Raw genomic sequence first — 18579 nt, forward strand, 5'->3', positions numbered from 1 at the left:
GAGACGCACGTGAAGGAAGAGAATACCTATATCCTTTCGTAACGTAGTTGCAACTGCTGATCGCTTTGTATCGCGCAAGCGGCTACAGCTTACAGATCATACTTTATCTCGTACACTATAGACGTAATCGATCTATGGTCGATTAATGAAGCTATAGGATGATATTGACATTCAGGACAAAAGAGTAACTCAGGGAAAACGGAAGGATACAAAAATATATTTTCAATGATAAATAAATCCATTTGAATTATCATTTTCTATATGAAAGATAATAGATTTCTGTAATTGAAACTATTATTACTTTTCATGTGAAATAATTTGAATAGATTTACTCGTCGTCAAAAGTACCTACATGTTTACTCTTTCAATTGAGAAACTAATGAACTTGGGCAATTGCATTGCTATCACACCTCCTGCGAAGAAATCACTTGTAAAACGAGGAAGTAAAGAAAAGTAAGTTGTTACTTCTGCGTTCGTAAAATATGTTCTTAACGCTCGTGAACAGGCACGTAGATGAAACTGCGAGAGCAATTCGTTTGAAGTTACCCGTTCTTCCCGCGGTAAATCGCGAAGAACCCCCGGAGCTCCTAAGAGGTCCGAGCATTACAGGGGAAATCAGGTGTGACGTGTGCATTCCGCTCGCAAATCTGCCAGTTGATTCATTCGGAGCACGAGTTCCGGAAGCGTCAGCTTGGAAAAGCAATTATTTCCCTTTAAGCTCCGTCGCATCGTCGACACTCTGGTTACCGCCTAGTAAGTCTGGTGGTCTAGCTTACATTTGCGCTCGCGCGGACACGAAGCTGAAGCGTTGTTTATTCCAGGCTCGTGGCCGAAGGTCAATTTGTAGCTCAGAAGCGACGTTAAAGCGCCATGTCAGAATAGTACGGCGGCTTCGAATTCGTGGTTAGGATCACGATGTTTCCGAATAGGAATAGGTCTGTTCGTTGAAACGACTCAAATGGCCGTAGAAGATTCATGGAAATCCGGTTGCACGAAGACGAAGTCGTCTGTACCCGTATGACAGATGTAGAACGTTTGAACAGCTTCAATCTGTTCGTCGCCTAATTACTCGTCCTTATTAACTTATTTGTCAAAGGTGTACACACGCTTTGCTTCCATCCCTTTCTCCCCTTTTAATGTTACCACCCACTGGAAATTAATTGGAAAGCTTTAACTTGCGATAGATACGACCTGGTTAGTAATTCCTGGCCGATATGTATGTCCAGCCATTCTGCAGCCGAAGAAATCGTAGATAGTTTAATTGACGAAAATTATTATTGACAAGTATTAAAATTCTTTGTCTTTATACGAACCTCTCTGGCACCAAATTGGCAAATTCTGGTTTTTATTAGTTTTTCAAATTCATCAGTTAGATACGTAATTAATATTTTGTATTTCTAATCGTTATCTTCCTTTATATCTAAATGTATGAAGTTAATCGGCATGTCTTCTGAACGACTCAATTATAAGTTTAAAAATGAATCTCATAAATTATCTGAGAAAATTATTCAGGGACGAAACTAATCAACCGTTTTTCATGAAGTTTTCAAATTCATTATCCAAATACATAACGAATATTTGATATCTCATAAACAGATAACTGATTCAAATAGAAGATTAACGCTATTATCGAAAGTCCTTGTTTGTAGAATTTATGTCGTTTACTGTTTCAATTCCTGAATTATAGTAACGTGTTATCTTCCCTAAACTACGTACAATTATATCACTTGATCTGTAGAAGATATATATTTGATCCTACGAAATTCACTAACAGTAAGAACGCGTAAACATACGAGTGAACAACGAATTCGTTTTCTCGGATACGTAGGTTCATGCGAAGCAAATTTATTCTGTACAACAATCGTTGTATTACGTTGTCGTCCAATTTTCGATCGAGCTACTATAAACAGGTTTCGATTGAATTCGAAACGTTTACCGGCCGGACATCTTCGGTCATTGAAACGTGTAATTGGTTTTGTATGTTGCGGCGTACGAAACGTTCGAACGAAACGCACGGCCGCTACAGTTTGTGATTAACATATGCAATGCGTTGAAACTCGTTTAAACATCCTGGATTACACAGTATTTTAATCATCTGTAGGTAATTTGCGTGTAATATCAAAATGCTAATTCAATTCTGTGCTGATCTGGAATTCTTGAAAATCGATTTCAATTTCTAGGGGTAAATACTAGCCATATTGGAAGCTTATTAGTGCAATGCATGCATTAATCAAGCAAAAAACATTGCAATACCATGTTACTGTTCCGGAATGGAAAGGTTAATGGAGAACTTTCGTTTCACCACTGTTTTAAAGCATTTTGAATTTCAATGAAAAAATTTAATACTCGATATCTTTAAACGTAATAAATAACATTTAGATCGTACAGTCGCATAAATATCTATATTTTGAATGGTATCAACGAGAACGAAAACCAATCTTGAAAAAAGAATATTCTTGCAAAGTATCGATCCATTGATACCATTCAAATTATGTATGAAATATTTTTCGTATCATTGAAATTCGTATAGCAACGATATAAATAAATATTAGAAATCTAGAATTAAAAATAACCTCGGTGATATTCTAAAAAATACAATACAGTTGAAGATTCCTAAGAAGATTACCATGTATAGCGTTAGACGTATACGCTTGACGCTTATATGAAATCACTCCATAACACCAATATAACAAGCGACGAAACTTGAAACTACGATGCTCCAGGGGGAACAAACCGGTTGAATAGATTTGTGACGTGCGACATTCGAGTATTCGTAAAATTCTCATTCGTTTGGAGTTTATAATGAAGAGTTTTGATGCATGCCACCGGATGACCGACAGAAAATTTCAGAAACGTTTCATACAATCAGACCTGAGAAATAGTTTGTTAACTGCGGTGCATGTGGAGTACATACATCCACGAGGTTTTACGAGCGTGAGAAAGTTGCTAGAAAAGGGAATAGAGGTGACGCTTGTTTTTCGAATAAGTAGAACAAAGTTGGTAATTGTCATCGTTTAGTTGGTGGCTTTCTTCCGTTGCCAATTTCGCAATAATTAATGTCGTCGATATATGTATTTTGAATAGTTTCAATTTATATATTTCACAAGGACCTACCTTATTTTGGATACAATCGTCTACAAAGAATTACATATGAATGTTTTAATGAAATAAAAGAGTTTTAGCTATACTACGTTTCTAACAGATACGAAAGTGAAATGTGTAAGACCGAGAATTTGGTTTTCATAAACATTGTACCGCTTATGCACTATTTCGCGAAACTGCATTATAATAGAAAATAATTTGTTCAATTTACAAGCTCAATCATTTACATATTCCACACGCCTGACGTGGATTACTATACGTGTTGCTTTATTAAAGAGACGAGTGATAAAATTGTAACAGTCAATGTAAATTAAAATCACTTTAAATACAAGTACAGAGATAGTGTATACCGGTCGTAATCGTCGCTCGCTCAATGCCACTGCTTAACTCTGCGTTCGCTATTCGACTGTATGACTCGCTATACTTGAATGTCCTAGAGAGCACGTTCCTCTATTTATATCGACCGGTGGTACGACAAAAAGTTCAAGTGTAACTCTGGTTGACGATTACAAATAACGGCGATAAAGTTTTGTCCGGAGTTCGTTTACCTTTAAACCAAAACAACGTTGGCACTCCAAGACACAAGTCTCTCCCGTTGACTTATGTGCCGCTACACATCTAAAAAGACCGTTCGAAGTCACAAATTTAATCGTGCAAGGATCCTAAAATTAATAGTATGGACGTCTATCGTCGATAATAGGATTCGATTAATAAAAGGAGAGTCATTTAAATAATTCTACAACCTAGTATTTTGTACCGAGCTATCAACAATTTTTAATACATATGTATGCCTGACCCTTACAGGAAATTCTACTTTACGCTGTATGTGTGTTCTGAGGAACGAACGAGCGATTCATGATCAATGCGCTCTTACGAGGCAAGTTTTACGGTGTAATCAGAACCATCGACGGCATGTAACAACTCGATATCGTCGTGTAGGTATCCCGCGGCTCGCATTACGCCGCGACATAATGTTCGCCACCGTAACGTTCTCGTGACGCCAGTTAAGATGGCTGGCTGGATTCAGCAACGCGGTTTCGAACAGCGTTTTCTCCGCGACGCGTTGCATGTGAGAGGTTAAACAACACCACGGTTACTAACGAAGTTGCTAAGTTTTCTCGTTTGTGCCGCTCTTTAACGTCTCGCTGGGCCACATTAGAGCGTGTAAAGTGCGGTGAGCACGAAGATAAAGAGCAAAGACAGTGGGAGAGAGGCTGGAGAATTGGTATGAATAAAACGACCAGGATTACGCTTTTCTCCGACTTTGACTTATTCCGAGCCCAACGGGACCGAGCTTTCGGTTGCCACTTAGCGAAAATCGAATTACTCGTCTTTCGCCGCGTACCTCGCCACCAGGAAATGAGCTTCCAGTTCTTGCCAGAATGAATGTTTTCTGAAAGTTTCGGCGTCTCCCGGTGGCTGCCATTTCGCTTTCATTTTTTCGCGGGACGAGTCAAAGGAATAGGGAACTCTGGGGATCGCCTTGACGGTGATTATTGTATTTCGACTTGGCGAACACTTGTGACTGGTTTATTTCGTTTATCCTGGAAATAACACTGTCCTTTATATGTATTTATGGAGCGATCTGAGGATCGATAATTGGTTGTAAAATATTTGCTTAGTGGGGCAAGTGAACGAATTCTATATGTTATTTTTGGGGAGAGAAATGCAGTAACGGAAACTATTCATTATTTACTAATTGTATTCTAACATTTTTATACACATATACAGGGTAGTTCGTAAGTACGATTGGGTACGGAGTGATTCTACGTGAAAAAATACATCGAAAATATGGAATAAAATTTTTTGAAATGACCCTTTGTTTTTGATAAAATCGAGCTCGAAAATTTATCAAGTATACTTAAACTTGCCTACGTATTGAATATGTATGAGTAAACAACCAGCAGGCAATTATTATACATGCGAAAATAAGTAAAACAAATGTAACATAAAATGTAAATAAAATGCAAAACAAAATTTTTCCGTTTAATGCCTCATTTTCGAGTTAGCATAGTACCGAATTGTGCCACCAGTTAAGAACCACCTCGTAATCTCATATAAAGTAACGTTCATCTTTTAAGAGCATTAAATAGAGATGGAAGAGGATATTATAGTAAACTAACTGTTTTTAAAGTAAGTCAACAATGTAGCTCAGAAAGCAGAATGATTATTATCTTGAATGTTACGAATACAAATGCACCGTTATTTAATTACTAGAAAATAAGTGGCAGACGCGTACAGGTAAAACGTTGAAACAGTTTAATAGCTTCTGCATTCGTGTGAATTTGTAGCCTTGAAATATGTAGCACAAAGTGGTTTGGAAACATTAAATATTTAACTTTTCCGGTGCTGCGGTCGCTTTTGATTAGTCTTTGCCGAGTATACAACGAATGTACACACGTAAGTGCAGCACCAAATGGATCAAAGAATTTGCTCGAATATTAAATTGGGTTGTTTTGGAATCGCTTTAAACGGCTCGTTGAATTTATTTCTATTTACTCCCTTATATGATTGCTATGCGGACATAATATTTTTTATGCAATTTTGTAAAATCAATTGTAAAAGAATTTTGTTAATTTAACGAAATTATACGATAAACAACAGCTATTTGATAGAAATATCTGATCCTCTAATCGTTTTGGGTAGTTTATACGGAACATCCCCTTTAATTTAGTTATATGTTAAAAGATTAATTCGAAACTGAATCTCGTTTTGACTGATATCTGACAGTAAAGGGTCAATTAGCCGGGGAATGTCGGTGAAACATAAAAATTCTTCTGCTCTTGCGGATCGCGCGGAAAGTTACACTTCTCGTTCAGCTATTCCGGAAGTTAGCTAGCCAGCTGTACTTTCATTACTGCTAAGATTAATCTGCAGTTGAACTTTGTTCATTAATGCGAGATCATAAAAGTTTGACCGATTTTCATCTTCTAGCGACCGACGGATCAAAGAATGTTTTAATTTCCTTTTATACTCTTCGCCGTTGAATATATGCATGTTAAAGAAACTCGGAGATAGCTCGAAACAGTCCGATGATATTTAGCATACCGTTAAAGATCGATCTTTCATTTCGAAATTTCAACGAATGTTTATAAAAAAGATGGAACGACTTGATTCTTACTTTTCGATTTTCGTAATTCTTATGTAAATTAATTCCCTAATTACAAATATGTTAAAATATATTTTCCGATTCTTTTTCGTTATAACAAGTGAAATTAGAAAAAGGATACGTTACGGAAATTCGTGAATTAGTTGCTTTATATAAATTAGAAATATGCCACAATATATTTTTCAGCGTTTTCTGTTTATTATAAGAGAGAATTCCCAAAACCTTGATATGAAACGTTTGAAAATTCGAAACATGTTTCGAAAATACACGACGGAATTTTACGCTTGGGATTACAGAATTTTATGTAAAATCGTTCTACGCCCGTATTAATTTATGTTAGTTTCGTAGTTAACGATTCACGATTGCGTATGTTTCAAGTCTGTATAACGACAGAGAAATTTTAATTATCGTTAATGGGAATTATCGACGATTCTAATATCGCGACCGCGCATCGTTCTGAAAGTTTCTAGATTTAATCATGATACAGTGTATTAATGTTTATATGAAATAGTTATTATGGCGCAATTTATTTTCACAATTCTCGAAGCTTGTAAATATTCGTATCGAAACGTTTACGATAAAAATATTCTTTGACTCACGTAAGTTCGACCGAGCCCATAAATATTTACCTATTCCAAATTACATTGATATTCATAATTTTTGTCAAAACAAGTTTGAAACGCAGAATAGTGACCTATAAATTCCTTTTTAAACTTCGATTTTAAAAGAAGTTTCTAATGTCGATGTCAAAAAGTGATCAATTTGATATCAAACGACCCAGCTACAAATTTTCTACAATAACGGAACTTACTTTCTGATATTCGTAAAAGATATACCTTAATCTATTCACGAACGTGTTTATTGTCAAACTTTTATTAATGAATAATGATTGGTATTCAAATTTGCACTATATTTATGCTACATGCTTCAGACAGGATAATGAAAAATCAGAAAATAAAAATCAAACATGAATTGAGAACTCGAATAAAAAATTTTCCAAATAATGTTAAACACCAGTGATAGCCGTAAACCGAAAGAACGACCAAATTTACCAACTAATAAATAATAATTCTTGTACTTATGAATATTTATTTATTTGAAACTTGATCGTAAATGTACAATCGATCCCGGAAGTAACGTGTGCAGTGTTAAAATACAAGAGATACTCGAAGCTGACGCAATGGCGATCCGATTGCGCTACAAGAGATACGCATTGACGGTACAATGTCTAACGTGGCAATAAATTATCTCCCTGGTGTACACTTAAGAGCATGGTACGCATATTACACGTGCAGTTCTGTCAATATTTCACGTGAATGCGCAATAAAACGATTTCCTATTAGACATTGGTATCTTGTAACCTCTGAACCGGGGAATGATTACGTAAAGCATACAAGATCAATCGATGGACCATACTACGTATATTTCCGTAATGTTTGCAAATGCCAGATATATCGTCCCGATATACATACAATACGCTCGCTGCAAACTTCATTTCGCATCGGACTGCCCTTTATCGACGTGGTTAATTCGCTGTGTCCGAGATTGTTTTGAAGAAGGAACACCTCATTCGCAAAGAAATTTTATTCTACCAAAACTTCTATTAGTCCATGGAAAGAAAAACTCGATATGAAAACATGGACCGATTTTCAATTTTGACTCTGCTTTTTTTTAATTAATACAAGAGAAGATAAATTAAATAATAAAGCTAAAATGGTGTTGTAGTTTTCATTGAAAATTTGTAGAAAAATTTGTAAAAAATTGTTTCGTACTGTTTTCGTCAATTAGACGTATTTCTTTCCTTTGTTTCTTTCGAGTTGGAGATTTTATTTGTTGATTATTTTCATTTTTGTTTGTATGTGTATATTTGTTTTGTTTCTGCACCGATATGTGTTTTCAGTTCGCGCAGAAGAAATGAAAGCACAAGTTAAAATTAATTGGCACAGGCGATTGTGCAACATTTTTTTTAGACAGCGGAAAGCAATTTTAATTTCAGATTATATTTAATTATTTCGATTAATATTACATGTTTCCGCGTTGTAATTTTAATCTGTGAAATTTCTCTGAACTAAATTTTACAAAAGGGTATTATTATTTTTCAACTCATTTCCAAGTGGGATAGCACTGAAATGTTTCATTTCATTGTAAAAGAAACTGTTAAATTTTAATATTCATTGCAAGGAGTATTAAACACAATATATAATATCTGTAATCACCAGCTAAACATAACATTGCGCGATTTAAAGTTACATCATATCCACCTCTAGTTTTTTAAAATCATTTTATTTTTCTAATACTTCGTCTCACATATGTTTATCTTATTTTACTACCACATATATATGTATCCATTATATTAACATTAAATGTCTTATTTATAGCAAATATTAGATCCCAGGTTTTAAATGGAAGTGTAATCAATTATAATCCTCTCCCTGAGATAAGGTTATATTCACGAATTTTATGCATTACTATCATTAATCTTCATATTACTTTATTATTCACAGTAAATCAGGCTCTAAAAATCAATTTGTGAACAAGCATTATGAAATGAAAACGTCAAAACAAGGAAGTCGAACTTCTTAAAATCGCTAACATCCCTCTGTTAATCGAACTAAAATGAGCTACTTGATTTTCTTTTGAAATTCTATTTGAAATTTCACGAAAAATAATGCAAAACAATTAGAATGGTGGTCACGATAGAATTCATTAAGATTTTATTTGATCAGCGTTGAAAGCTAATTCTCTTAGGAAACGCGCGCAATGTGTGGGTTTTCTCATTGGTAGGGGGAGGGGGAGATGTTTAATGTATGACGCCTTTCTATCTGAAATTCTGAAGAAGCGCGCTGAATTCAGATCCACCGGTAGATCTTAAAATGGCCGCAGCTAAGATAACGGTTTCCTTGAGAAGGACCACTTTTTTTTCTTTACTCTCCGAATGCGAAACGTTATCTTGCGCGCTTCTATTACGACATTGGAACGGTGCTATGAATTCCAGTCGGTTCTGTTCGCGTAAACTTCACCAGGAATTTCCTGGCAATCACAGCCGAAAAGAGCATTAACATTCGCGTACTCGTTAAATTTTGAACCCTTCTCTCGAGGAAAGTGAAATAAATGACCATTGCTAAGCTTCTTCAAATCGATATTTTCTAGTATGATGTTTAAATAAGGAAATAGTAACTTCATGCAATTTCTTATCGCAATTTCTAAAAATTTGCAAATTTTTATTGTCGTGTAATGTGAATGTATCTTTTATAAAAAGGATAAAGTCTTATTTCTAGAAAAATGAGATTTTCTTGTTAAAGACTTTTTATTAAAAGATGAAAATTACTTGTTTCTATTAAGAGATATTCTTTGTTCTAAAATTGAAATCGATTAAAACAATGGAAATGTATTAACATTTCTATTAGAAATACATTTTATGGTTGAAGAAGTTTACCTAATATTTATGTTTTATAATGGTTCTTTTGGCGACAAATAAACTTTCATGAAAGAAACATATTCTATTCATTAATATCATTAAAAATGCAAAAAGCTACCGGATACTGTTTCGTTTCACAAATATCTTGATGAATTTCAAAACCAAGTAACAATTGGATGCTTTGAATAAAATATCTACTGTAGTCTGCTTGAACCTATGCAATTTTATTTCGAGTTAAAATTATCTTATCACATAGAAAATAATTTAGAAGTATTGACATCCAAATTAAAAGTTTTAGAAATGAAAAGTTACAATAGCGCAGAATTAAATTCTTGATTAAAGAGAAGTTAAAGTTTCGAATATAGTAATTTATTTCTCCACTACTTTATGCGACAGTTGGATATGAAATTACGTAAAGTTTAAATGTCTATTAAGAAATTTTAATGAAGTTACAAAAGTGTTGGGTATAGTTTCTTTCTGACACTTTTTACTTATAATTATTTTATCTTTTGATTACAAACCATATGAAAGTATCTTTAGCAGAAATAACTTTGAATCTGTAATCGTATTTAAAACAATTCTATTTGAAATTATTTCAATTTGTAACAAATAAGCTTGTAATCTTACTGAATATTTAATAGAAATACCGTTACATGTGTGTTTAAACTTGATAAACCATTATAACAATATTTACTGCTGTCATCAATGTCCAACAAATTATCGACATCGCAGTAACTAATTATTTTCAGTACCATTATAACAATTACATACGTAGGTAGGTAAATTGCTTGCCAAAGTTTCGCATTAACATCTGCGAAAGGCAGAAATATGGCTAGACTTTATGACATGAATGTAATCCGTCATTTTCGTAATTAACAATTTCTACATATTTCACTTTTGATGCTTTCCCCCATATGTAATTATGGAGGAGGGCCCAGTGAAAATTAAATTCTAATTAAAACAAGGGACGCTAACTTGATTCGATTGTATCTATTGCGCTCGAAATATATAATATATCGTATGATACATAATAATGTTCCCTGCTTTTCAAATACACGACCGTATTGTTTTTGTATCTTGTTGAATTTACGAATTTCCACTAGAAAGTTCTTAACTAGCATATTAGCTCTCGTAGTATGACGAGAACAAAGTTAACTTTAGTATTGAAAATTAGAACCTATTTAAATATATTAAGCTGCATTTAACTGTATATGACAACTTAAAGGACAGAACTTGCTTAACTTTCACGTTACTTATTCGTCATTAAAACTTCATGAATGCTGAGGCGTTATATTGGACTATATTGTGCTATAAATAGGTTACATTGCTTTCTATTATACAAGAAGAGAATAAACATTTTTACGTGTTGCTTGAACACATACAATGCGATTTGATGTAGCGATACGTGCAACAGTATGTATATAATTTTTATTATACTTTACGAACTTTGACGACTCTTATTCATTTCTGTGTCTCAGTCTTTTGGAATTTCATTATACCTTTAAAAACGTCGAAAAATATATAACAAGTAATATTATGAAAAATGTATTTGAACTCTAAACATATAAAAAAAATTGTATATAAAACGAAGGTCTCTATTTATGTACTCTATCTATGTACTACATGTATGAACATACATGATATACGTATAATACACAAATAGACAAGTAATTTTTAAGTATTCGTATATACATATTCGCACATATCGCATATTTGTTATTATTGGTATTATTATGTTTTATTGAATTGTATCAGAACAAAAGTTCAATTAATCAAATTGAGCTATTGAGAAATTGTAAATAAATATATAGATACCTATTGAAATTCATGAATTTTATACACAGTTTGAATATTTATAAAGCAATGTTTTTATTTTTCCAAGTACACTTAAATAGTCAGGAATTCATGTATCAATATGTGTACGAATTAAAATATTATAATATAATATAAATATGTTAATACGCATGAATTTAAAAAGATCCAAAAATATCTCAATATTGGAATATATACTTACTCTCCTATTATAAGAAGAATTTATAATTTATCAAGAATTTATAATTCCCTGACATATGCAACACAATTTTCGTGTATACATGTTCTATTGAAACCCGTTAAAATTCCTGAATTTTAAATATAGAATAATATAGCAAATTTGCATGGAAGAAGATTTAAAAATTTTAACACACACATAGTTATTAAAGTTGAGGATGTAAGTCATATGGAAATTTTATCCTTTTTAAGATAAATAGCTCAGCGCTATGCAAGCATTATAATCAATACATTGCGCTATGTTAAAAAGTTGACTTTCTTAACCCTAGAGCATTCTTTCCGATCATTTGTTCAGTAATTTTCGATCGTATTCGTCTGATATTGTAAGTTTGAAACATTGATGCGTTTATGAAAGAATTTATATATATGATTTCTCATTTCAATTTTACTATAAAAGATATGTATATAGAAATATAAATATTCGAGGATCATAGCGAAATTAAAAAATAAAAATACCGTAAAAAATAAAAATTTGCATACACATCCACAGTCCAATTATTCCTTATCAAGAGATTTCATTATCCACCCATTAACATAAATCCACTTAAAGGCACAAAGAACAATAACATTGCATGATACGAAATCCTGCCACCTATCAATCATATACATTAAAATCTCGTTCAACTTAATCAAGTTACCAGAATTCAAGTAATTTGAAATCACTTTACTAGTGTGAACTTGTTATTTAATTGATTTAAGTTATTTTGTCAAGTTTCTATCCTCGTTTACATTAGTCGAGTCCCTTAAATTCGAGTAACTTGATTAATCTGAACGGGGCTTAGTTCCACGCGTGAATATCAGATCGTGTAAAGTATAAATGGGTGGATATATGTGGTGGAAATCTCCTTGATTTTAGTTCGCCAATGAAAACGTTAAACATGGAGAGAGGGGGGAAAGAAACACAGCGAGGGGTTAAGCGCAGAAACAGCGGAGGCAAAGAAAGGTCGGTAGAGGAGTTGGCAACACGTTTCGTTTCCGCTGCCGTCACCTTCAAGCCATCTCTTACTGGTTTACGATAGCACCCCCGCGAAACTTTCGGTACACCCGCACTTAAAGTCATCCTTCGAAATAGTGCGATATAGGTTCTATAATGTCTGTTACGAATACTATTGCTGGTGGGTTTATGACTTGCACTACTTCGCATGCCACGTTCCTGAAAGACGCGAATCGCTTAAACTCGTCCTGAAATCTTTTTCGGATGACTTTCACACCATACTGTGCACCCCTTCGCAAACGGAACTCGCCAGCAGCAAGTTTAAGGGTGGTTCTTGTACCATTTCGAAGCGAACAGTCGCACAACGTCGCCTTTTTACTTTAACGCCGATGGAAATCGTATTTTTTATAGACGATGCAACTTTTGATTGTTCACAGTAGAACGAGTGTTCTGTAAATGAAGATTGAATGCGAGGTTGCATCTACGATTTGATACAGTATTCAACGAGTTAGTAAATATTTGGTAGATACAGCGGTTGCACAGTTAGAGAGTTGAATACATTTACATATTTTATACGGGTTGGTATATTTCGTTGATAGTTTCTCTTTCGTTAGTATATTTAGTTATGTTTCATATAGGTATGTATAGTGGTGAATAGAGGAAAATTAAAAATTTCCATTTGTATAAAATTGCTTATATAAGTTCTAGCAATTTTTTGTAGTGAGTTTACTAGTCATTTATCCCGCAGTACTTATTTATTAGATACTATATATACTGATATTAGATATATAGACATATAAATACTTAACATAAATTATCTGTAAGTAGGTATACATTTTATTAGATCAGTATGGTAAAAATGATAAAATGTTAATTATGCTTTATACATTTTAACATTCATTTGAATTTTTAAACTGTAAGATGTCCCGTATGCATTTCAGTACAATGTCTATTATTGTATTCCATGGCTAAAGATAATATGAAAGCGCTATATATGCAAAATTCTTTAAAAGCTTTAAGCAAAGTGTTGAAAAGATATTAAAGAATACAGAAGGAAATGATAATGGTCCTGCTTTTAACATCGTACATAGCAAAACTGGGCTGTAAAGAGTAGAATGTTATGTATTAATAGATTTACTGAATTAAAATTCAATAAAATGTTATTGTTGGACCGTAGATGCCTATTTGATATTTTGACACAAAGCTCACAGAATTAAGCCTATTCTTATATGTGTGTGTGTATAATATACCTATGTATATTATAACAAACTTCTCTTAACACATATATATATATATTTCTTTTAAAAACTACGATATGACATCACAAGTTTACATTTGGCTCAGACTATTCCCTGTACTTTTATGCTTTTTATATATAGGTCTTAATCAATTTACCACTGCGTCATTCTTCCTGCTTCCCTCCTTAATCAATACGTTAGGCTCTATTCCATAGCAATTCCTTTAATAACTTTTTTATGCCCCTATTTCTATCTTATAAAGAACGCATTTCCTGTTTTCGTCCTCCAGCCAGTATCAGCTTTTCTCTTTCGCTTTTCCACACCTTACTCTCACGATTAATTCTTGGCTGTCTTCGCTTCCCTTTCTCTCTAAATGTTCTCCCCTTCCTTATATATTTATATCTCCTATTGTATTTGTCGTTCATGATTTTATTGTAGCGTACCTGGTATTGTAACTCATGTTCATTTTAGTTAGAGTTTTAATTATATCTAGATATATTCTGTTGTCTTAGATTTCCCACTCTTGGTTGATTATGTCCGTTTCAACGAAATATAAAATTTATCCTATATCTAATCAGAATAACAAAAAAATAATTTCTCTAGCCAAATATTCTATGACCAATATTGCCTGATCTTCAACGAAGGGAACCAATGAGTAGAAATATCGACTGATTGATCGGCAGTCTGTTAAAGCACCCTCTGCACGTATGTTTGCCCGGTGCCGCGAATCTGAATCACGAACGTAATCTAACCATCTGACAGAGAAAAGTAGATAATTCTTTTCATCGATCGAACAAGAAGTGATTTCAAGCTATTTTTATTCCATATAAATCGGATAGCTTGTCCAGAAATGTGAACCCTGACTTTTTTCAAACGTCGATAAAATTAATTATCTGAACCACGCACATCGTGCACGGTGTTGACAGAATGCAGACGTAAAGAACAAAATTTCCTTGAACTTTGTACATCAATCAAATAATTTTCCTTTTGAACACTTAACTTTATCATTGTTGCTGTTTGATGGATACAAAAATGTGTACTGAGAATTAGGTCGTCCCTTAAGTAGAAGCTATATCATATATAATCATAGAATGAAAAATTAATAAACACGCGTGGATATAGACAAAAATTATTTCGAATCAAAATGAAACAACACGTAAGAAAATAGGTGGTTAAATAAAGAAATTATTATGTTCAAGAAATTCGAATGTCATGTTAAGGCATCTTTCCTCTTCAACATATTAATACCCTTCACACGTGTTGAATTATCAATCGACCAATAAAAAAAGAAAAAAATGGAAAAAGAAATCTCATCGATCAAGTTAAACTCGGCTGTCGTGAAGGCAAACCGCACATGGAGAGCCGTGCGTCTAGTCTTGGTAGAAAGAGGCCAAGCTTTCGACCGTCTATCAGTCCTAAGGGGAACTTTCGCGGTTGGATTCCTTAGAGCAGTGGCAGAACCTATGTCTACGTGTGTTTCTCGCTATCCTGGGAACGTGTCTTTCGTATGAGGAAGGCGGGTCCTATGGTTCGCGATGGCGGAGGGCACGTGAGCCCCGACGGGCGCATGCGAACCAACCCTAAAGCTTACGGCAATCGAGAAAGGATGCCTTTATCTCTCTCTCCCTCTCTCTCTATATATATATCTCTTTCTCCCTCCAGCTATCGCCATCCCCGTTTTCACCCTCTCGTTTCAGTCTCGTCGGTGGCGAACCGTGTAGCCCCCTCGTGTGCCAGTCTGCACCGAGATTCCGGCGCGAATCGTTCTTCTTCGTCGCGGCGTCACGCCAACTCCTAGATGGATGTTGCTGAACCGCATTCTCGTGTCAACGATTTACATCGTCGCGCAATTCCTCGCAGTCTGTCCAGCCTTCGTGGAAGGTCAGTGATGAACCACGACAAGCGTTCGATTATAAATCGTCCATGATTAAAGAATTGTTGGAATTCAATGGTTCTTGTGTGAGGCACGTGTGATCATCGGCATGCAGAGATTGACGTGCATGGAATGCGATCGTTCGATGTGGGCGGTGATGAAGACATCAAATCGATCTTCTTTTTTCCTTTTCGTATATCGCACATATATTTCATAAGTGTCACAGCCCAAAATAGTTCAGTGATCTTGTGTTAGAAGAATATACAGATTGTAATAGGGAAACTTTACGAGTTAGGAATGGAAAAGTATAAAAATATTATTTGACCATTGTTTCCTGAAGTCTATTCTTTTTACCAATATTATGTGTTCAGTAAATAATTTTTTGTTGCAAGCTTCCAAATAGTTTTCCACTTCGCTTAAAAAACTTATTTCAGTTGTGTCGCTTCTGAAATATACGTACATGCGATATTATAAATCGCTGCTTTGCATCGTTTCACGTGATAACCTTTAATCGGTGTGATAACGGTCAAATTGTTGACTTATATGTAATAAATAAAAAATTAATTGATAGAAGAATGCTTAGCTAATTATAATTGTCCTTGCATTGTAGAATAACAAAGATATAATAAAATATAGAACGATAAGAAAATTAGTGAAAAGTGGAATATTCTGGTTGGAGGAGAGTGCATCATGTAGAGGAAAATATAATATATCAGCGATTTGATCCGCATCGCACTTGAGAGTTAATCACGTGAAACAACGTGAAGCAGTACTTCATCACAAAGATAATTCGCTGTCAAATGATAACTTAACTTATAAAAACAAGCGGTTTAAGATTTCCATCATTAAACAAATTACTTTGTTAGAATTTCTTAAAATTTCATTGTGTAGCATTGATCGTAGCTTTGATTACTCAAAGTTACATACGACTGTTGTAGGAGTACACTGCGATTGCATTCTTTTCCTCTTTCGTGTTATGTGAACGTGCTCAACGCAGAATTCAACCAGCATCGCAAATTTTGTTAAATTTGTTGATTTGCACGAATGAAATCGTGAATGCTGAGAAAAATGTATTGACAAACGTTAAAGGATAGTCGGAAGTGCAATATTAAGGATACAGTTTTTGAAATTCGTGACACGACGTGACGTGACACAACGAGGACCAAGCGGAAACAGGCTTTTAGAGACGCAGGATAACCCAGTGTTGCGCATCTATTCGTGTGTTCTATTTTTCTTTTTTTTTTTTTTTTTTTCGTCAACGATGCGTGTAATGGCAACACGTTCGAACACATATTTAACATGGACCGACAAAGAGACGTTTGATGGTACAGCTATTTCCAGCGGTAAATTAGGATAATTTGTTCCGTGTTTTACACACGTATTTTTATTTGCACCACGAGCCGGTCGGTCAGTGAGACGTAATAATTACACGGGCTTTTCAATGTGCCTGAAAATATCTCTCAGCGTTTGCTACGAAATAAATTTCTGCAGCCTTGTTTGACCGTACTTCGTTTAATCTCTCGATGAAAGTAACGTATAAAAAGAAATATACAGTGATAAATGAGATTTAAGACTTGAAAGAGTTATAGTACTATGAAATGAAAAATATTTAATCAGCATCGGTTTTAAAATCAATCTTTTTGATATAAAAGAAAGGTTGTTTTCATACCAGCAAACGATATTCGATATGTCTTTTTTCCATTTCGATTTAAGACTGATATTTACGGACTGTGGATCGATGTGTATTTTAGAATATTTCTTCCGCGTCCAGTATCGAGTGACACAAATTTTTTTTCGTTGACGGATATATTTTTAAGTATCTTCACGATATAAATTCAACAATAAATTTTAGATTCTTCTATTTCTACCCAATGTGTTTCTACTAATATTTCAAATCATTAAAAATATAAAAATAGAGATAAAAATACAGAGAAATGTTAAAAAGATTCAATGACATAAAACTTTCACTTTCAATACGATTTCAAAATTAACTTCACTCAATAATTCCTATTTAACGACAAATCTACATAAAACGCGCGCTCATTCTCTCTTTCTCTGTCTGTCAGTCTCTTTTATTCAATCCAGACAGCTAGGCAGACATTTTCAGGAGACATTCAGTCACGTTCACCCGAAACCTTGGGTGACCATACACAGTTCTTTCACCCTAATCTCAAGCACTCGATCCTCTCATTCATCGATTGCATTCGAAACTCGATTACTTGCTATTCCCAACCGACCAACTTTCTATTCTCACAATATAGGGTAGATTGATATTATAATATTTGTTGTTGCTTAAAAATCATTACCTCTGTCACTGAAATTATATGCTTCTGAAATCTTGAAAACTTTTTTCTATCATTTTGAATATTTCAATTTATTTTTATGTGCTACGTACAACCTACTTGTATCGAAAGATTCAATTAAACAATTATAATCGTTTAAAACCATAGAATCTTTTTTCTATCAGTCTAAATATTAAAGATTTTAACTGCTTAGATCAAAAGATCCAGTCGGGAAACGATAACTCTTTAAAATCTTAGAATCTGTTATCTACTACTGTGAATATTAAAAATTGCTCTACCCCTGAATTACCTTCAAATTATTTTTAACCAAAGATCGAATTGGAGCAGCAGAAAAAACGATTGAACAGAGCTACGAAATGTACGTTTCATTTGATTTATTGGAGAACCATTACGTGTAAATGACCCGGGAAATATCATCTCCTCGTTAGGAACAACTTAGTTTGCGTTTGGTATTATCTACCATGGGATCCCTCGACAAAGTTCTCGCTCTACTAGCCGAGATACACGAACTGTTACGCTGGATATCTCACTTTTGGTGTCTGGGGGCTGGCTC

At 34.1% G+C, this 18579-nt stretch overlaps 1 protein-coding gene across 3 annotated transcripts in view; it reads left to right on the plus strand.

Moving 5' to 3' along the window:
* The window catches only part of LOC139987841 (neurotrimin), a 314724-nt gene that overhangs the window by 148556 nt on the left and 147589 nt on the right, over positions 1–18579 (plus strand). The window contains exon 1 of one of the 3 annotated variants that reach the window (XM_072004575.1): positions 15573–15731. The exons of 1 other annotated variant lie outside the window; for it this stretch is intronic. In XM_072004575.1, coding sequence (XP_071860676.1) covers positions 15653–15731 — 79 coding nt within the window. In that variant the 5' untranslated portion in view covers positions 15573–15652. Of the gene's footprint in view, positions 1–15572; positions 15732–18579 lie in introns of those variants that run through there. One more of the 3 variants, XM_072004580.1, reaches the window with a different exon arrangement.

Source organism: Bombus fervidus, chromosome 5 (genome assembly GCF_041682495.2).
Source record: "Bombus fervidus isolate BK054 chromosome 5, iyBomFerv1, whole genome shotgun sequence".
Classification (NCBI taxonomy): domain Eukaryota; kingdom Metazoa; phylum Arthropoda; class Insecta; order Hymenoptera; family Apidae; genus Bombus; species Bombus fervidus.